The sequence below is a fragment of the Zingiber officinale genome, chromosome 7A, assembly GCF_018446385.1.
Source record: "Zingiber officinale cultivar Zhangliang chromosome 7A, Zo_v1.1, whole genome shotgun sequence".
Classification (NCBI taxonomy): Eukaryota; Viridiplantae; Streptophyta; class Magnoliopsida; order Zingiberales; family Zingiberaceae; genus Zingiber; species Zingiber officinale.
In genome coordinates, this window is record NC_055998.1 from 54,329,062 (window position 1) to 54,350,768 (window position 21,707).

The 21,707-nt window shown below is 36.5% G+C and overlaps 1 protein-coding gene and 2 long non-coding RNA genes across 3 annotated transcripts; 2 read left to right on the forward strand and 1 right to left on the reverse strand.

The window, feature by feature from the left end:
- Nucleotides 1–254: 254 nt before the first annotated feature.
- On the forward strand, nucleotides 255–1,050 carry LOC122000121. Its single transcript, XR_006116955.1, has 3 exons — nucleotides 255–281; nucleotides 664–729; nucleotides 960–1,050. It is a non-coding gene; the product is annotated as an uncharacterized LOC122000121 (long non-coding RNA).
- A 1,423-nt stretch (nucleotides 1,051–2,473) lies between these two features.
- Nucleotides 2,474–3,833, forward strand: LOC122000122. The gene is made up of 3 exons (XR_006116956.1): nucleotides 2,474–2,539; nucleotides 2,602–2,686; nucleotides 3,788–3,833. It is a non-coding gene; the product is annotated as an uncharacterized LOC122000122 (long non-coding RNA).
- Nucleotides 3,834–4,560: 727 nt separating this feature from the next.
- LOC121999383 (zinc finger BED domain-containing protein RICESLEEPER 2-like) lies at nucleotides 4,561–14,367 on the reverse strand. The gene is made up of 4 exons (XM_042554071.1): nucleotides 13,236–14,367; nucleotides 5,436–5,497; nucleotides 5,254–5,283; nucleotides 4,561–4,578 (listed from the first exon to the last, which is right to left on the reverse strand). The coding sequence occupies exons 1-4, from the start codon at nucleotides 14,365–14,367 to the stop codon at nucleotides 4,561–4,563; spliced, it is 1,242 nt and encodes a 413-aa protein (XP_042410005.1).
- Between the last annotated feature and the right edge of the window lie 7,340 nt (nucleotides 14,368–21,707).

Below are 21,707 nucleotides of genomic sequence, written 5' to 3' on the forward strand. Positions count from 1 at the left end.
TAATTTTTCCATGCTTGGAGAAGGCAGCAGAATCTTTGATGTCTAAGTAAGTTTGATCTGCTTTCCATCATAAAATTAGCATGTGACCTCTTCTATACTCCTTTTGTTGTTTAGTTAATATTAATATAAGAAGTTTTGATTTTAAATCATTAATTAGTATTAGGATGGCGCCGAAGCCGCTGGACTACAAGTTGCTGAATGAGAATGTGAAGAAAGTTGCATATGCTGTCAAAGGGGAGCTTTACCTGCAGGCTTCGGAGTTGCAGAAGGAGGGGAAGAAGGTTATGATGCTTTCTCATACACAATTTTCGTTGATTGTGCCACAACATGATTTGAGTTAAATAAAATAAATTTTATTGAAAGAGACTCTTATTTCGATTCCTGAAAGATCTGACTTTGATTGTTTTTTTTTCCATTCTTGTTATCTGGTTGAAGATATCTTCTTGGGTTATTTAGCACTGTATATGTTTGCTTTATTGCTTGTATCAAGATATGAAGTGCACATATGCCTTTGATTCTTTTTATTGTTAGCTTGTTGGGATGCCACTTGTGAGATTAAAATTTGAGGTTATAATACTGCACTCCCCTTGCAATTTATTCTTAAGAAACAAGATACAAGTTGGACTTACTTTCCATGAGATTGGTTTTTTTTGTTGTTTGCAGATTATTTTCACAAATGTCGGGAACCCTCATGCTCTCGGATAGAAGCCATTAACATTTCCCCGTCAGGTTTCTATTTTCTCTTTATTCTTTCTTAAAAACTACTTGTATCAAAGTGTTGATCATTCTTCTCTATTGCTTGACTTAAGGAACTCAGTGAGAAAAAATCATCTTCACAAGTCAAAAATTCCTTGTACATGGAGCAATTTCTCCTTCTCTGTGCTCCCTGAGATAAAGAGACATTTTCCATTAGATTTCTCTTTTTAATGGTGTAATTTTTTACTTATACTATTCTCCAGGTGGTAGCATTGTGTCAAGCTCCATTTCTATTGGATGACCCTAATGTCGGGCTTTTATTCCCAACAGATGTCATTGCAAGAGCTAAACATTATCTTTCATTGAATTCGGGTGATTTAGGTATTCACATATTCCTACAATTTTCAACTCGCAGTCTGCTTAAACCTTTTCCTTTTTGATGCAGTCTGTTTCTCAAGCTAAACTACTTTGCAACTTGTTTCCTCTTGTTAACAGTGATCTAGAAAAGAAATGTATTCTGTACTTGTTTGTGCATTTGTAACCCAAGCAATTTTTATGTTGGCCTTTTCATAACATTTGTGTCATATTCCAATTTTTAGTTGTATCTTTATATGTAACAAACCCAAAACATCATCTGTAGGCCTTGTTATTTTTTTCATGTTGATTAGTAAATATTGTTTTAGTCATTCTAATAAGAATCTCAACTTTCTTTCGAGCAATCAGGTGCATATAGTGATTCTCGAGGACTTCCTAGAATTAGGAAAGAATTTGCAGAGTTCATTGAAAAATCTATGCATGAGTTGGACTTTTTTATTTCTTCTTCTAACTCTTGACATTTTATATGGTCGATAAGTCATTTGCAAGGGATGTTCAATCGAACTATCAGATTATTAGAAGCAGGTATCGAGCCAGTGTAAGTCCATTTGCATGTCTAAATATCATTTTGTTTATCATTCAGCCACCATATTTTATTATCATCTTTTTTATGCCAGATATGTATTTGACGGTTAACCTCCAGAGCTGAAGAAACAAGAACTTGCCAAAAGGCTGATCTTTACAGTTTTGTCATTATCCCCCTCCTTTATTTTTGTTGCAAGATAATGATAATATTTAAGCTTATTTTATTCTTTAGATATTTAAAGAGGAAAGATGCAACTAATGATCTGAACACAACAATTGAGGTCATTGCTTGTGCATAACAAGTACCTTTATTGGGACTCTTTAGTGTGCTAGAATTTATTTTGTTGTCTTGGTTACATTTGTTGTTTGCAAACTGGTGATTTGGAGGGAATTGAAAAGTACAGCAAAAGGACTGTCAAGGTAATCTTTGATATTGCTATTTTATTGGAAAATACCATGAGGATCTTATTGATTATGATGCAATCAACATAAAGTTAGCATGCTGATTATCTGTTTTCTTCATATGTAACATAGAGTTTCTTTAAATATATTTTGAACTTTCAAATTACTTTCTTGAAGAATTTGATTCCAGTAGATGACTGTAGAGTTTGTTTTCTGCATGCAATTGCTTAATATACAAGTATTGTATCTCTAGTTTTAGAAGCTAAACTCATCTTTCTGATTTAAAGGTACCCTGTGAAGCAGAAGCTTAATCCGCAGCTCTTTGCAAAAGTGACAAGGTAAAATGATGTAATGTAACACATTCTATTTTATTTTTTTAACTTTAATATCCTAAACGTATTTGTTTGTTATCAATCTCTAGGTGTTTGCGGTTGCCTCAGAAAACATGGATACTTTAACTTTTGGGGTACTAAGGTTTCTCCATCATTTAATGGATCCTAGTTCCAAAAAAATCTCTGTGATGGAATTTGACGTTTCAAAGGTATATTTATTCTGCTTATTGTTAATTGAATTACTGTATTTATTCTCATCCTTATTTTTCAGGTTCTTGAAGAGCTAAGACTCACTATGGATCAGTTCATTGATTTGTGTATTCTCTCTGGATGTGATTATTGTGATAACATTAAAGGTAAACTTTCTTATGAGATATTGTACATTCAACAAGTTTAACATACAAGGCTAGTACTCTACTGCTTACTGTTTACGAAATTTGATAACTAATGTTCATTCAAATCTCTAGTATGATAATGCTTGTGTGGTTGAATATGGTGTCAGTGCTACAACTGTTCCATGTCTATGTTACTTGGACTTGATATAGTTCAACATGAGTATGATCGAAATCTCTGACATGGCTATTTTTACAAATTGTACATGTGTTCAATAGGATTAGTGATTGTTCACTCTTAGTGTCACTGTTTGAGTGTCATTATCCAAGTATCTATATCCAACGCAGATTTGGGTAGTTATGTCATGCTTTGGAAATTTCTATTTTTTTTTAAATATTTGGTTGAAGGAAAAAAAACTCTGTTTCTACATTTGATGTTCCATGAAATAAATTATACACATACCTTTGCCCAATACCTCATTCTAACATTTGATGTTACATGACGCTTATTTAGTTGTTTCTGCATTATGCAAGGACTGACGGTTAAATTATATTTTGTGAATACCAGAGTTCTATTCCTTTCAGACACAGCCTTGATATTCCTCTTCCAATGTGTTACTCATGAATGCAACTGATTGAGAGAGGATTTATTATTATTATTATTAGAACCATATTTCGATAAGGCTCCTTGAGTCACATGGAGTACATTAGTTGGAAGAGTTTCTCCATTTCTTCTAGCAGTGGCTAACAGTTCTGCAACATGTACAAATAGATACTCAAAGATTATGTTCAAGGGTAGTCATAAGTTTGAGTCAATGTAAAACTTGATGAAGTTGCAAAAAATCCTCTTTAAACCAGTCATTAGTTGAAAACGTAAGAGAAGGAGGAAAATTTGTAATTGTCTATTTTTTTCCCTAACTGGATAAAAGTAGTTTTTTAGTTGCTCTTATTCTTTGGTAGTCATATTTATAGTAATTTTGACTATAACCACCTCAAACATGCAACTTCGAGTATAAAATGGCATGTTTCCTTGTATTGCTTATTTTCCAAGAATTCATGTTGTCATGTAGACTATAATCTGAAATTATGGAATTTTATAAGTTTTGTTGAATTTTTCTTTTGCAGGTCGGGCAATTCGTGAGGCTTGAGTTTTTTTGATGCAAGAAGTGAGCTTTGTTAGCATGTAGCTTGCCTTGCTAATTTGTAAATTAAAAGCGTGCCATATGGAGAACAACAAATGGAAAACATGTGATTTAATGTATATGGAGAACAGTAATGGAAAACATGTGTATTTTGATGAGTAACAACTCATTTTGTATATTTTTGTATATGTGTGGCTACAAGATGAATTATATATGGATGTTTATTTTGGATTTAATGTAGTAAATATTTAGTTTTGTATTGGTGGTTTGCTTATAGTAAAATAAGATTGGTTGTTTGGTATTAATGAACATTAAAGACAACAGTTAAAAATGTTGTAAAAACTATGTAAACCACAACGATTTTTTTTAAAAAAAGTGATAAAAGATAACGGTTTTATCCGTTGTAAAATATATTAAAACTGTTGTAAAAAAAAGCAAAACGAGTAAATATTATCTACCACAACAGTTAATATCTATTGTAAAAAGAGTCTACTACAACGGTTTATTTCTGTTGTTGAAATTAGATACCACAACGGTTTTAAACCATTGTCGTATCCTTCGTAGCTAAATTTTGAGCATATATACAACAACGGATAAAAACCATTGTCAAATGTCTACAAAGATAACGGATTCAAAACCGTTGTCGTAGGACAATACATTCTACAACACCCTCAGTTACAACGGTTTTTTGACCCTATGACAACGGATAATATCCGTTGTCGTTTGCAGTTTTTGTTGTAGTCTGCACAAATTTAACTAGATCAAAGTATCAAACTGCACAAATTCAACTATTTCACAGGACTACTATTAAGAAAATTTATAAATTTTTAAGATCAAACTGCAAGCTACTATTAAGAAAATTTGAAAATTTTTGGAAAGACCCAGTAGTAAATGGGCAAAGAAAACTATTTCACAGGACTCCTAATTAGAGTTACTGGATGATGGGAGAAGCTTATGGTAACAAATGTAGCCAACAAAGCCTCACAAGTTCAAAACTGATAGACTTTCAAACTTTAAATGAAGGCTATTAAATGTTGCAACTGATGCCAATCCAAGAAATTGGAGATAAGCAAGTTATGTAGAGTTTCTGATCACTAACTTATATGTCTCAATTTTTGGACTACTTTATGGTAGATTATGTCAACAGATCCCACCTTTGTCCTGCTAGAAACTTACGAGTTCAATCAACAACATAGAAAGAATTTATATTTCACTAGAAAAGTTTGAGATGCTAGAAGTTTTTAAACAGAGTAACCAATTCCAATTTCCAAGACAGAAAACATAGCCAAAATTACCATAAAGTAGTCAACATTAATTGATCAAGTCCTATTGAGTTAGATTGCTATTTGCTAGCTTGGATGGCAAGGTTGCCAACAATGAACGACACAAATGAGCACTAGAGCTTTTGATAGGGATTTGACTGTGTTTTTTTTTTTAAATTTGACATACCTTTTTCTTTCCGCAAGTGATTTTATATAGCTGCAAACACCAAAAAATTGAGGAATAACAACATCACAGAAAGTGTGAATTAGAAAGTGAGCAAATTAGAAACAACAACACTTATATCATCATATAGCTTCATGTTCTTAGTATCGAGGTCAATTTAAATAAAATACAATATTTAAACATACCATTGATCTTTGTGTCACCGGTGTTGTCGAAGAAGATGAGTCCATTATGATTTTTGCGAAATCTGGTAAAAACATGCAAGTTAAGTAAATAAAGTTTATAATTATAAACAAAAATTTGATTATATTTTTTAAAAAAATAAAAACTTTCCATTTTCAAGTTTTTCCATATCCTCTAAAATTTCTTCAACGTTGAGTGATTGCAAACTTAACCGAAGCCAATCTTGAGTATAAATAAGACTTTCTACCACCTTAGGAGTCAATGAACTCCTAAAATAATCAAGTACCCGACCACTAGTACTGAAAGCGGATTCTGAAGCAATTGTCGATATCGGAATTGTAGGACCGTGATCGTTCGATAGAGGGGGGGTGAATATCGATTCGAAAACTTGAGTGTAAAAGTACACAGCGGAAAAGTAAATGAACACAGTTGATTTTACTTCGTTCGGAGCCTGTGACGACTCCTACTCGAAGGCCCGTGGTCCTTGACCACTTTCATTGGGCAATCACTAGCAATTCGAATATGATTACAAAATGAGTACAAGAAATGCTAATGAAACAAAGTAATACCGACAAGGAAATTAACCAAAGAAGAAGGAGCACTTTGTCGGAGCTTTGTGAGCGTCGTGGGAGTGTAGAGCAGCAGGACAAGCAGTCGAAGAGTTCTCAGTTGTGTTTGAAGCTCCACCCCTGGGGCTTCTTTTATATGCTGCTCCGGGCGCCTGGATCCCTTCCGGGTGCCCTGGTGCGACGTGGTAAGTCCAGTCAGGATGCTCCATGTGATGAGGCGACGCAGAGGATAAAAGTTTCCTCCGGGCGCCCGGACCACCTTTTTCCAGAGATTCCTTCTCCTGCAAAACAAGGTTAGTCCGAGGCAAGATATACCCTGCAACACAGATTGTTAGCACAATTTATAAAGTATGAATTAGCAGAAAAAGTATGATTTAGATTCCGTCTTTCCGAGACCGGAATCTAGTCACGATCTCGACTTAGATTTTCGAAATGGATCTAAGCCGGATCGACGCCTAATGTTCCCTTCCCGGGAACGCGTCCTCGCAGTCACTCCCCTCCAGTGACTTACCTTACTTACCTGCCAGACGTCCGGTCAGCCCTTCGACCCGTCTGGACTTCTCGCCAGCTATCCGGTCAGCCCATCGACCTAGCTAGACTTCTCGCCAAGCGTCCGGTCAGCCCGTCGACCCGCTTGGACTTCTCACCAGCTATCCGGTCAGCCCGTCGACCTAGCTGGGCTTCGTGCCAGACATCCGGTCAACCCGTCGACCTGTCTGAACTTCTCCTGCACACTCGATCAAAGTGTCAGACAACAACAAAACTAACTTAACCTATTTGTCATTCATCAAAACCTAGGTTAGACCGTTAGTGCTGCCCGCACCAACAATCTCCCCCTTTTTGATGGAATGACAACCTAGTTAAGTTAGTGAAAAGACGCAAAAAATAAATAAACAGGTACATGGTTTTTAAAGTTAGTTTTGGTGTTTTCAATTTGGTTTAGCTAACTTAACCACCTAACCCTCCCCCTTTGGCATTCAGCAAAAATAGGCAAGGGTAAACAAGCATAGTGTAGAGTTACTGTTAAGAAACAGCTAATTTTGGAAAATATTTAAGTTTGATTCAAAATTCAAAGATACTGATAAAAGTACAATTTTTAAATCAAGTTAAAAAGATAGTCAAGTTGACTTGGGGGATTTAAGTTGAAAAAAAATATACGTTTAAAGTTAATCAAGTTTTCAAATTTGATTTATCAAAAAAAATTTAATTTTTCAAAAGCAAGTAAAGTTTTAGCCAAAATAAATTTGTTAAGGCTAATTTGATTAAAGCTAAGTTTTGGAAAGTTTAATTTTCAAGCATATGTTACAAAACTGAATAAGATTAAGTTTGTAATGATTTTCAACTTTAAAATCAAGTTTAAAAATTTGGTGGGATTTTTAAACTTCTAATTTTTCAAACACTCAGTTAATTTTAACTTTTTGAAAACTAGTGTTCAAAAATAAGTTAGTTTTAAAATAGATGTACAAAAATATACAAAATTTTAATTAATTTCTCCCCCTGAACTTGACACTTAAAATTAAACAGCTGTCTAACCAATTAGGTACTAACTAACTATCAGAAGATAGTAGCTTTCACTTGGTTAGTCAGATTAAGATGATTATAAGCAGTCAGTGTTTGACTTGACTGATGAACTTAATCTGATTAATGTCTGATTTGTATTTAACGTCCAGACTTATGCCGATGCACTGAAATAAGCATCTTAAGTCCAGACAGTTGGCCTATGCATCTCACCCCTTTCTATGTTTGTCAAACACAAGCAAGGTAAACCTAAGGTGTTGGTGAGATGCTCAAAAACTAGTCCTATGGGTACATGCTTTCTAAGGATTCAAAATTAGTCTAAGGCCAAAACTGTTTTTGAAAATCTAAAAAGGAGGAAGGTTTTAAAAAACTGACACACGTTTGAACTTATGAGTTAAAAACAATCATTTTTGAAAATATTTATGAAATTCAAAATTCCTAGGCTACCAAGATAGAACATAATCAATGCAGGTCTGAAATATCACTAGATAGATTCAAAATCTTTTACAGGTAGTGTAGCTACAGAAGTGAGTCATAACTAGAGCTACTGAGATGATGAAGGGGGTGGTCCAGATCCCAAGGATCGGAGAAGCGCCATCAGCTCAGTGTGTCGGGTCTCCCCGGCAGCTCGTAACTCGGCAACCTCTCGCCGTATGTCCCGATGAAAATCAGAGTTCTCCTGCTGGAGACTCGCCATACCTCTCTCTAGTCCGGTCATATGGTCGGCTAGAGTGCGGGGAGCGTGACGTGGTGCTCGAGCTGGGGGCGGTGGTGGAGCTGGTGCGGCTTCCTCTGGAAACAGTGCAAGTATGAACTCGTCTACCTGTGCGTCTGGATCGGGCTGGTGCTGTGCCCCCCTCCGCCAAGACATAGTCCCGTCATCCCTATCTACGTGGATACCAGCTAGGGAGAAGTTCTGAGCTGCTATAACATCGAACTCGGTCATATAGGCAATGTCTCCTCTAGTGACATCAATGTGCAACGAGGACATATAGGCTGTCAGAATGTGACAGAATGGCATGTGGACTTGTCTATCAGTCACGTATCCAGCCGAGTAGATAATGGTGGAGAAGATATGTAGGCTGATGTCAATATCTAACCTATGACTCAGGGCATAGAGTAAAAATGAATGGAATGGGCGCATCACAACGATGTCCCGAGTAGTCAGTGGTAAAATGCAAAGGACTAAGACCCTATAAAGAGCGTAGTCCTGGACTCGAAGTTCTACCGACCTAAACTGGGTCACAGTGGGATCTCGCTCTCCCCCAAAAAAATACGAATAAATCGTATCGAGAGTAATATGTGAGTAGGGATCTCCGAATGATAGATCCCTGGGAGGATAGCACAAAAAAGAACAAGTAGATGGACGTAACTCTAAAAACTCTCGGATAGTCGTAGGGGAAAATGTGATATCAGTACCCGCTGCCCTAGTGGTATAGGTGAGATCGTCTACTTTCACTAGGTTATTGCAAAATTCAAAACACAGACTTATGTTTACTGGACTGGTACATTCGACAAGGTTCTTTAAGTTATAGTGGTTTATAACCTCTCTAACGGAGGGACATGAACCTAAAAAGAATGATCTATCTATGCAGGTAGTCCTAATGGCCTTATAAACGGTTGACTCAAACTTAATCCTTAGTTCATCTGTGGGAAACCTAGGGTCAGTGCTAGCATTAGAGGGTCCAGCACCAGTATTCGTTTGTTTCCTAGTGTATATATATATAAAAATATTCTAAGAAAAATTGAGAAGACAAATTCTAATAAATTTTTAGAGAGGAGAAGAAGTTTTACCGAGGAGCCATCGACAAATATAGATCTGACGACCTCGGTTGAATCGCAGCAGCGTCTTCACCGCAAGAAAATTTTGATTTAAAATACTCTCGCACTGAGGTTCGGAGTGAACCTTGGCAAAAGTGAAAAGTTTGTGGGGCAAGGGTTGGGGGCGCCCGCTGCCCCTTATATTAAAACTTAATTTTTAAGTTTTTGAAATTAATTTTTAGGTTTTAAAATTTTGAAATTAATTTTTAAAAAAAATTGAAATTAATTTTTAAGTTTAAAATTAAAATTTTGAAATTAAAAATTGAAATTTTGAAATTAATTTTCAAGTTTAAAATTAAAATTTTGAAATTAATTTTTAAGTTTAAAATTAAAATTTTGAAATTAATTTTTAAGTTTAAAATTAAAATTTTGAAATTAATTTTTAAGTTTCAAAAAATTTAAGCCTTATTCATCTCACCCGATCTATATTATCAATCAGGGAATCCTATGATTTTGTGAGATGAAATTGGATTGTTAATTATAGAGTTTTGGTTTAACTTGTGTTAGATTCAGATTTAGCTTTGGTTTCCACAAATAGGCAATCTTCGGATAAACTTCTAAGCTTGGTGAGTCACATGGACGTCATTAGAAGTAACCAAACTTTCGAGGTTTTCCGAATAGTCCTATCCACGGAGCTTAGTACTAAATCTTGGTCTAACTAGTTAAGATTCATTTAAGGGTAGCTTTGGTTAGTTCCACTTGGCCAAATGCACCAGATCGAAACCATATCTTTCTAGACATGCGATGCCCAAGTTTCCCTAACGTATTATCATCCAAAAACTTCACTATTACCATGATTCAAGTTAAACTTGGTCTCTAATCCTAATTACCCTGCCGGGTTAGTTTGTTTTGGGTTACCCTGTCGGGTAAGTTAGTTTTGGAGGTGTCAGCTATTCTGGAGCCTCCCCCTGAATTATTGGCCATTAATTTAAATTTTGGTTTTAGGTTTGTGTCAATTCCTTTTATAGTTATGGTTAACTTGGTGATAATTTTGTTGATTTTTAAAGTGTTTAGATTTTGAATTTGATTTAGGTTTGTATTTTGGATTTTGGTTTGGTTTATTTGATTTTATATAATGTATTTTTTCTTTAGGTATATAATATTGATTAAGTCCTATTTACGTGGTTAAGCACGCTTTCGGAACCCAAGCTAGATTGGTTGATTTGTATTGGGTTATTAATGATTTAAAGGTTTTATTTGAATTCGACTTATATCCTAGTCCGGTTTTATTATAGCATGCTTTTTGATTATTTAGGATTAAGTCTAGATTTTTTGATCTTGTTGTGAATTTTTCTAACATTTCTTTTAAATTGTTAATCTCATTTTTTAATGATAAATTCTCCTCCTCAAGTGTTAGATCTTGAGTTGGATTTGAATTTTTTATTTGTTCCTTGAGGTTTTGATTTTCCTCAAGAAGTGATTTGTTTTCATTTTCTATTTTAATTAATTTACTATTTAAACAGGAAATAATTCTAAATTTTTTTTTTAAATTAAAATATACCTCATTCGGGCCTTCGGAAACGAGTACGGACTCGTGGCTTGTTTCGGGTTCAGACCCATCTTCATCTTCCGACTCGTCTTCTGTTTCAGCTTCGTGGGCCATCAGTGCGAGGTGGCTCTGATGTTTCTGCTCTTCTTCCTCCGATTCGTCTGAGGAGTCGTCCCACGTTGCTTTGAGTGCCTTCTTTTTGGTTGGCTTCGATTTGTTGAACTTCAGTTTTGGGCATTCGTTCTTGTAGTGTCCCTTTTTATTGTAGCCAAAGCAAGTCACGTTCCTTTGTTCTGAGGGAGAACTGATCTTTTGAAGGTCCTTTTTGCTGAAGCTCCTTTTTCTCCTGGTGAACATTTTTCTTACCAAGTTCACCAGGTGTTCTTCGTCTTCGGAGTCTTGGTCAGAATCTTCTTCAAATTCAGGCTTGCTTTTCTTTTCTTTGGAGGAACCTGCAAATAAAGTTATACCTTTCTCGGCTCCAGCATTAGTTTGTTCATGTAATTCTAATTCACAGAAAAGCTCGTCTAATTTTAACTTAGAAAGATTTTTAGAAATTTTGTAGGCATCTACAATTGATGCTCACAAACTATTACGTGGAAAAGCATTTAATGCGTACCTTATTAAGTCTCTATTTTCCATTTGGTGGCCTATCGCATGAAGCCCGTTGAGGATGTCCTTGATCCTCGCGTGGAGCTGATTCACCGTTTCACCTTCCTGCATTTTTATATTAAGAATTTTATTCAAAATCAAGTCTCGTTTTGTTACCTTGGCGTCTCTCGTTCCCTCGTGCAGCTCGATCAATTTGTCCCACAGCTCTTTAGCGTTTTTGTGTGGACCGACTCTGTTCAGTTCTTCTCTTGTTAATCCGCACTGTAGAGTGTTGATCGCTTTATTTTCTGTTGATGCCTTTTTCTTCAAATCTGCTGTCCAGTCTTCAGGATCCAGTATATTCCCGGAGTTGTCCGCTAGAATTTTATAGGGTCTCGTTACACTCATCCACTGGTCGAAGTCTGTTTTGAGGTAGACCTCCATGCGCTTCTTCCAGTACAGAAAATCGTCTCCGTTGAAGAGTGGAGGTCGTACTGTGCTAAATCCTTCTGTCTGAGACATTTTAGTCCTGCGCACAGAAGAAAGAAAAGAAAAACAAAAATCCCAAGACTTGGTCTTGGATTAGTAGTGCGGAAGAAAAAAAATTATAGAAGTATCTAAATTGGTGTTGCACCAATTTAGATTTACTTGCAACGGAAAAAAATTCGTAAAACTGAAAACCAAAAAAAAAAAAAAATTAATTTTTCACCCCCTGTTTGATTGGTGGTTGCACCAAATCAGAGCGGTACCTGCTCTGATACCACTTGTAGGACCGTGATCGTTCGATAGAGGGGGGGTGAATATCGATTCGACAACTTGAGTGTAAAAGTACGCAGCGGAAAAGTAAATGAACACAGTTGATTTTACTTCGTTCAGAGCTTGTGACGACTCCTACTCGAAGGCCCGTGGTCCTTGACCACTTTCATTGGGCAATCACTAGCAATTCGAATATGATTACAAAATGAGTACAAGAAATGCTAATGAAACAAAGTAATACCGACAAGGAAATTAACCAAAGAAGAAGGAGCACTTTGTCGGAGCTTTGTGAGCGTCGTGGGAGCGTAGAGCAGCAGGACAAGCAGTCGAAGAGTTCTCAGTTGTGTTTGAAGCTCCACCCCTGGGGCTTCTTTTATATGCTGCTCCGAGCGCCTGGATCCCTTCCGGGCGCCCTAGTGCGACGTGGTAAGTCCAGTCAGGATGCTCCACGTGGTGAGGCGACGCAGAGGATAAAAGTTTCCTCCGGGCGCCCGGACCACCTTTTTCCAGAGATTCCTTCTCCTGCAAAATAAGGTTAGTCCGAGGCAAGATATACCCTGCAACACAGATTGTTAGCACAATTTATAAAGTATGAATTAGCAGAAAAAGTATGACTTAGATTCCATTTTTCCGAGACCGGAATCTAGTCACGATCTCGACTTAGATTTCCGAAATGGATCTAAGCCGGATCGACGCCTAATGTTCTCTTCCCGGGAACGCATCCTCGCAGTCACTCCCCTCCAGTGACTTACCTTACTTACCTACCAGACGTCCGGTCAGCCCTTCGACCCGTCTGGACTTCTCGCCAGCTATCCGGTCAGCCCATCGACCTAGCTGGACTTCTCGCCAAGCGTCCGGTCAGCCCGTCAACCCGCTTGGACTTCTCGCCAGCTATCCGGTCAGCCCGTCGACCTAATTGGGCTTCGTGCCAGACATCCGGTCAGCCCGTCGACCTGTCTGGACTTCTCCTGCACACTCGATCAAAGTGTCAGACAACAACAAAACTAACTTAACCTATTTGTCATTCATCAAAACCTAGGTTAGACCGTTAGTGCTACCCGCACCAACAGGAATAGCTAATACATCACGAGCAATTTGAGAAAGAATAGGAAATCTGTGACAATTTTGCTTCCACCATCCCAAAATGTCAAAAGTATCACAATATTCTTCAACTATTTCATTAAGATACTTGTCTAATTCTGACATATTGCCATCACCAAAAACTTGTGCCTTTTGTTTCTTATACTTCGCTATGATTGATTGTCTTTTCAAATCACTCATATTTGTTGAAGTATTATCATTGTCAACTGATTTTGGAATAGATGAAACTATTGAAGTACCACATTGAGGCTCCATTTTTTCCTTATAATTCTTGTACAAAGCAAATAAAGTGTCCTTTATTATCTTTCCTACTTTTACACCCTTCTCATCTCCATATAATTCAATCAACATAAATTCTACGAAATCTAATTTATGCCTTGGATCAAGCACCACTGGAATATAAAGCAACTTATTCATTTTCTCCGGATCTCCCCAATACTTGTCAAATTTGTTTTTCATTCTAATTCCCATTGAATACACATCAATATCATCACTTTGTTGCCACTCCTTCAAGATGGTATGGATATAACTAATCTCGTGTGCAAAAGTATTGGATGTGACATACAAAGATCCTGAAACTTTTAATGTTAGTTCATAAAAAACTTGCAGTAGAGATGCAAAAAGTCTAACATTATTCCAATCTGCACTTGTTGGTTTCCCATCAAAAGTCTTCAATTCTCTTTTAGGTTTACCATCTAATTCAAGTATCATCTCTTCATTCTCATTCAAAAGAACATGCCATTCTGTATATTGAAGATCTAATTTAAAACATGGATCTTGTTCATCAAACCTATCAAAAGCTCTTTCAAATTTTTGAGTTGTGTTCAACATCAAGAAAGTTGAGTTCCATCTGGTTGGTACATCTAAACATAATGAGTTCTTGCTTTCAATTTTTTCAATCTCTACACATTCTTTGAACTTGCTTAATCTAGAGGGGGATTGCTTAACATATTTGATTGCATTCCTTACCTTCATCACAGATTGATTTATATCTTTTAAGCCATCAGTAACAATCAAATTGATTATATGAGCTACGCATCTCATATGGACATATTCTCCCTTTAGAATAGTGGAATCCCAATTAGTCATCTTTTTTTTGAAACTATTGATAGTAACATCATTTTAACTTGCATTATCAACTGTAATAATAAAAATTTTGTTAATTCCCCAACCCCTCAAGCAATTTTCAATGGCTAAACTAGTAGCCTCACCTTTATGACTTGTAATTGGACAAAAATTGATAATTCTTTTCTGTAAATTCCAATTTTTATCAATGAAATGGGTTGTTAGACACATATAATTGATTTTCTGAATTGATGTCCATGTATCAGTGGTCAAACAAACTCTTTGTGCTGAATCATGCAACAATTTTTTCAATTTTTCCCTTTCAACTACATATAATTCAACACAATCTCGTGCAACCGTCCATTTTGAAGGAATTCGAAACTTTGGACAAACCATAGCCATAAATGTTTTAAATCCTTCTCTTTCTACAAATTTGAAAGGGAGTTCATCCATTATGATCATTCTAGACAATGCTTTTCTAGATGCATCTTGATCAAATTTCCAAGAAGTTAAACACACCTCATCGTCTTTTGAACTTTGTTGTAAACTTAGCTGTGCTTGAGTTGTTTCAATAACATGAGGATGTTTTTTACATGAGGTAATATGAGATCTCAAGCTTGTTGTCCCATTTTTATATGGATCACAAAAAAATTCTTTATCACAATATTTGCATTTGGCTTTCACATCTGATGCATCATTAGTAAATTTTATAAAATGATCCCATACTTCACTTCTTGGTTTCATTGGTTTTCTCTTAGTTACCTTTCCTTTACAATCTACCGTAGTTTTTGTTCCCACTGAAGGACCAATTTCAGATTCTTGTATTGAACAACTATTATTAACATCCATATTTGATAAATCTCCTTGCATTGATACCAGATAAATACTGATCACAGTCTTCACAGATCACAGACACTGTTCAAAATTGCAAGTGTAATAACACTGTTTAAAATATAATTAACTAAAACTAAAAGACAAATATGAAACTCAACTATAACTAAGCATGATAATACTTATCAGGATATCTAGACACTGTTAACTACTTGAGTTCAATAAAAATTCATATGTCAGTACAAGATCAATGCAAAGATTACTAACTAAAGTTGTCAAGACCCAAGATGTGACTGAGACTAAAAAAGAAAAGGGAAGAATTAAAACTAATAATTTGCATATTCTGAAAACAAAAACCAAAAACAGGAAGCCAAAATCCATACACAGGAACGATTAATAGAACACAAACTAACCGTGACTTAATGAATTTCTTGCAAATAACTTATACCTCTAATTTATGCAGGCCGCAGACGGTCCTAGCGAGACTCCCCTTGGAGCAATGAGCACTGACGAGAGGAGGGAGGGTTGAACAGGGAGGATAGACGGAGTCGGAGATGTTGAGTCGCAGCCAGCAACCTCGCAGGTGCTCGGCTAGCCAGGGGAGGACCGACGGAGAGAAGTTGCAGCGTCGGACAGGCGACAGAAGGAGAGACGAGAGAGGGCTGACTGCTGAGCAAGGCGGAGACGCGGAGTTGCAGCGTCGCGGAGCAGCGCAGGTGATCAACTGCGAGAGACGGCTAGAGTTAGGGATCGAGCATTAGGGATTTTAGGTAACGCGGTGGGGAAGGGCTGAAGGAGGGAGAGTCATGAGTGGGCAGTGGCGGTGAGTGAATGAGAAGTTTAGTGATTTAGTCATTTAGATTGAAAATTGACCAGGTTGAAAACCCTAGCCACTCATCAGGTCCAGCCCACCTGAGTCCGTGATTACATTGACCAGGTTTTAAATCTGGTTTGGAATTGGAGTAAATTGTAAAAGAAATAAATAATTTGGTTTTTTCGGTTTAACCGAATAGGCAACTTTAAAATCGAACCCGAACCGAACAAACCGAATTATTTAACCGAATTAACCGAAATATCGAAATAACCGAACCGAATTTTAAAGATCAGTCGGTTCGGTCAGTTTATTCGGTTTGACCGAACTTTTGCTCACCCCTAATTAAGTCTATCCGGATACTCTTATCTATTGCCGCTCATATAGATTATGAGGTTTGGCAAATGGATGTCAAGACAACTTTTCTTAATAGAAGTCTTGAAGAGAACATCCATATGAAGCAACCAGAGGGGTTCATTGAAAAAGGCAAAGAGCATCTAATATGTAAGCTCAATCGGTCTATGGACTGAAGCAAAGCTTCAAGGTCTTGGAACATCCGGTTGTAATCCAGTCTTAAGGATTTATTCAATGTCCGGATAAATCTTGTGTATACAAGAAGTGTGATGGAAACGTGGTGGTATTTCTTGTACTATACGTAGATGACATTTTTGATAGTTGGAAACAATATCAAAGTGTTGTCGGAAGTAAGGGTATGGTTATCCAATAAATTCGATAAAAAGGACTTAGGAGAATGCACACATATTCTTGGGATCAAAGTAATAAGGGATCGCAAGAAAAGGATGATGTGCTTGTGCCAAGCTTCATATATCGATACAATCCTTTCTCATTTTAGCATGCAAAACTCCAAGAAAGGTTTTCTATCTTTTAGGCATGGAGTAGCTTTATCTAAAGAGATGTCTCTGAAGACATCAAAGGAGATAGAGGACATGAAGGCAGTTTTATGCTTCGGTTGTTGGAAGCCTAATGTATGCTATGCACAAGACCGGATATCTGTTTTGCCATGGGCATGGTTAGCATATATCAAAGTAACCCTGGACAAGGATATTGGACTGTTGTTAAGCATATATTAAAGTACCTGAGAAGGAATAAAGATTATATGCTAGTTTACAAGGCAGATAATTTGCTCCCTATGGGATACACGGATTTTAACTTCCAATCAAAAAGGGACAATAGTAAGTCGACCTCGAGGTTTTGTGTTTACTTTAGGAGGTAATGCCATGACAATGGAGGAGTGATAAGCATAGATGCTTTCTGAACTCCACCATGGAAGTTGAGTATGTGGCAGCCTCTGAGGCAGCCATAGAAGTTATATGACTTTGGAACTTCATGATGGACTTAGATGTGATTCCTAGTTTGCCCAAAAATTATTACAATGTATTGTGATAATAAGTGGTGCAGTAGCAAACTCAAAGGAACCACAAGCCCATAAAGCAAGTAAACACATAGAGCTCAAGTACCACCCAATACGAGACATCGTATAACGAGGAGAAGTTGTTGCCGCCTAGATTGTATCAGATGATAACCTAGGAGATCCTTTCACTAAGGCCCTTAAGGCAAGAGCTTTTGATGGCCATATTGAAGGCTTGGGAATCAGATGTATGGCATGGAATATGGCAACATAGTCTTTTAGTATAAGTGAGAGATTGTTAGAGTGTATACTAAAAGCCTAGCTTTTTGTATAAACATTTATTTAGAAATAAGAATCACATTGGTCAAATGTCTACATTTATATGCTAAGTGTAGTTGTTCAATTAATTTATATTGTAGATAACATGGTGTGTGGTGTCACACACAGAAGTTCATGTTATCGATTCCTTATAAATTATAAACAGTAGCACACGACTAAGATGGAAAGGAACAAACCATTGGAATAGTCGTAGTATAATTTGGTATTAGTTTATCTTAACTATAAAATTACACTAGTACACACTGAGTGTATTGAGCAGGACCATTTAAGGTAAGTTCTTTTTATACTGACTACATAAAAGAACAAGAACTTTGTTATTATGGATGTGTGTGCTCTTAATCCTGATATAATAACAAGCATATATATCTAGTATTTATTTCTTTAACTTATCAATGGGTGAGATTTAGTTCAATGAATCAAGAGGCCCGATAAGTTGGGAAATGATATTATTTATAGTGTGTGTTGTTGATTATAGAAGATAATTGTGTCATAGTAATCTAGGTTGATAATGTCCCTAAGAGGAGCTCATAAGGATTGTCATGTTAAACCCTGCAGGTGGACTTTGTTAGTTAGAGCCCTAGAGCCAATCATATGATGATTGTTGTATGGACTCGATGTATCATATTCCTATATACTTATAAAGGCATTTCATTATGGTTATTATACTTACTTGTATTGGTGCCAAATAACTAAGTATAATATCGTCCTTGAGTAGAAGGTTCTTATCTATATCAATCGATTGGTTGAATCGATAGTGAGATGATATAGAGAACACTATTCTTAATCATTCCTAGTCAAGTATTAACATTCAGGGACAATAATGTGACGAGACTAGCATGTAGGTCAACTCGATGACTTAATCTCACAAGTCATGGATATAGAGATATCAAGTTGACACATGGGTATGCATTAAAGATTGTATACTGAATGACCCGCCATGAGAAAGTATCATGGATCGTTATATGAGTGTCATATACTTTCTCATGTGACTATTAGTATGACTATTAGTCCTTAGACCTGAAGTTACCATGGTTCCCTACATAAGGAGTTGCATATTTTGGCTTCGTCAAATGTCACCTGTAATTGGGTGGACTATAAAGGTGATTACTGGGTATGTAACAAATTATACAAAGGGATGTGAGTGATGTAGATGGGATCTATCCCTCCTATATGACGGGAGTGACATCATTATTCTTGATAGAGTGAGATCACTAAGTGCATGGCCATGTCCAAATGAGCCAATATGAGATATTGAGCTCATTTGATTAGAGTGAGTCTACTTGGAGTTCAAGATTTAGATTGATTAGAGGATGACACGGTCTATGCCTCACATTGATCAATCTAGATGTCATGGATAGAAGGGCATTATCATATATTGTGAAGGGTCACAATTAGTAGTCACAAGGTGATCACAATATTCTTGTAACTTGGGTAGTAATGATGTGTTGCTAGATACCGCTCATTACTTATGCTCCTAAATGGGTTTAGGAGCATTTCCAACGTTACAAGAACCTATAGGGTCACACACAAAGGGCAATTAGATGGAGAATAGGTTCATATAATGAACCAAGAGGATTAGGTTCATATGATGAACCAAATTGGATTAAGAGTAATCCAAATTAGACTAATTGAGTTGGACTCAATTTGATTCATGTATTGAATGAGTCTAATTTAGATTATGACTCATTGAATCAATTTAATTTAATGGATAGAGATTCACTAAATTAAATTGACTTGAATCAAAGGTTGGATTTGATCAACCATGGGAGAATTTAAGTTAAGTTTGACTTGACTTGAGAGGGAAGATGAAGAGTCAAGTTTGACTTGACTTTGACTTGACCAAATGCCATGTCATTGTGACTTGGCATAGGGCCGACCAATGATGGTGTTACACATCATCAAGGCCACATAATTTGGTTAAGATTGACTTGACCAAATGTCACCTCATGAGGGAGACCAAGAGCCATGACGCTTGGTATCCCATGGAGGTTTATAACCTCTCCATGAAGTGGACGGCCACTTAATTGCAAGTGAATGCAATTGTGTGCTCATTCACTCCTTCTTTTTCCTTATCTCTTCCTCTCTACTCTCCCTCTCTTCCTCCATTGCCGAGAGTCCTTGGGGTGCTAGCACACTCTAAGGTTTCTTCTCCATCTCTTGTTCGTATGGATACTTCTAGAGGTGTGTACACTTGAACACACTTGAGATCCGATGGACCTTGGACGAGCGGGATTTGCGAAGGGCTTTGGTTCAAAGGTATAAAATCTCTACCATATAGATCTAGAGTAGATCTAGAATAGAAACAAGTACATGAATTTATTTTAATCTTCGAATAGATCCGGTGGCAAGACTTCGGGGTTTCCGTAACACAAAAAGCGGTTTTTACGGCCCGAAAGTCCCAACAGACTTAGTCCGACATGACGATAAGGTTGAGTGGTACTACTCTTGAAGCTAGATATTAATTAAGCGAGTTGTCAGTAACTCATTTAATTAGTGGACATTCTATATCTTAAACACAGGGAGACTAACACACTCATGATAAAAAGGAGCCCAAAATGTAATTTGGGGTTGGTGCGGTAGTTTAATAATAATTTTTTAGTGGTATGAATTATTATTGATGAAATTAAGTTGGGTGTTCGGGGCGAACACGGGAAGCTTAATTTCATCGAGAGACCAAAACCAATTCCTCCTCTCGATCTCTATCATAGCCTCTTATTTATAAAGTATTATACCCACCTTCTTACCCATCCTTATGTGGCCGACCAAACCAAGCTTGGAGCCCAAGCAAGGGCAGGCCAAGACATGGCTTGGATGGGTTGTAGTCTGGCCGACCCTAGCTTGAGTCCAAGCTTAGGTGGCCGACCATAATAAAATTTAAAGAATTTTGTTTTTTTTTAAATTTTTCTTATGTGGATTCCATGGTTTTAAAAGAGAGTTTAAAATTTAAAATTTTCCTTTTATAGCTTTCTACAAAAGATTAAGTGAAAAGTTTAAAATCTTTCCTTATTTGTAGTTAAAAGGAAGATTTTAATTTTTGATAAAACTTTCCTTTTTTAACCATCCTCATAATTTAAAAGAGAGTTTTAAAATTAAATATTTCCTTTTATAGTTTCTACAAAAGATTAAGAAAAGATTTGATATCTTTCCTTATTTGTAAATTGAGAGGAAGATTTTAATTTTAAAGATAACTTTCCTTTCTGGAAATCATCTATATATTTTAATAGAAAGATTTTAATTTATAAAATTTCTTTTTATAACCAACCATGAAGGGAAAATTAATAGAGAAATTTTTATTTTAAAAATTTCTGGAAACAAATTAGGAAGTTTTAATTTTGTGTTTAAATCTTTCCTTACTTGGATGATTGAGAGGTGGCCGACCACATTGAGTTTGAAAGGGAAATTTTTTATTAAACTTTCCTTTCATTGGCTAAGAGAATAAGGAAGTTTTTTATAAAACTTTCCTTATTTGCCAAGACTAAGGAATATAAAAGAGAGGGTAGAGGTGTCTCACCTCACAACTTATGTTCTAGTTTTCCTCTCTTCTATTTCCTTGGTTGGTGGTCGGCCCTTCACATCCTCTCCCTCTCCTATTCTTCTTCCTTGGCCGGCAGCATCTTCATCTCAAGGAGCTTGGTTGGTGGCCGGATCTTGCTTAAGGAAGAAGGAGAGATAGGAGGTCTTGTTTCTTAGCATCCCTTGGAGCTTGGTGGTGGCCGAACCTCATCTTCTCTTGGAGTTCTTGTGGTGGCCGAAACTTGCTTGGAGAAGAAGGTAGCTTGAGTGGTTCTCATCTCGGTAGATCGTCACCCACATGACGTCCGAGATAAGAAGAGGAATACGACAGAAGATCAAGAGGTTGTTGTTTACAAAGAAAGGTATAACTAGTAATTCTATTCTGCATCATTCTAGTTTTTTTTGTATAGTTTTTGAAATACCAAACACAAGAGACATATGATTCTAGGTTTCGAATTTATGATTCGAGTTTGTGTTTTTTTTTGTTTTTTGAATTTGTGA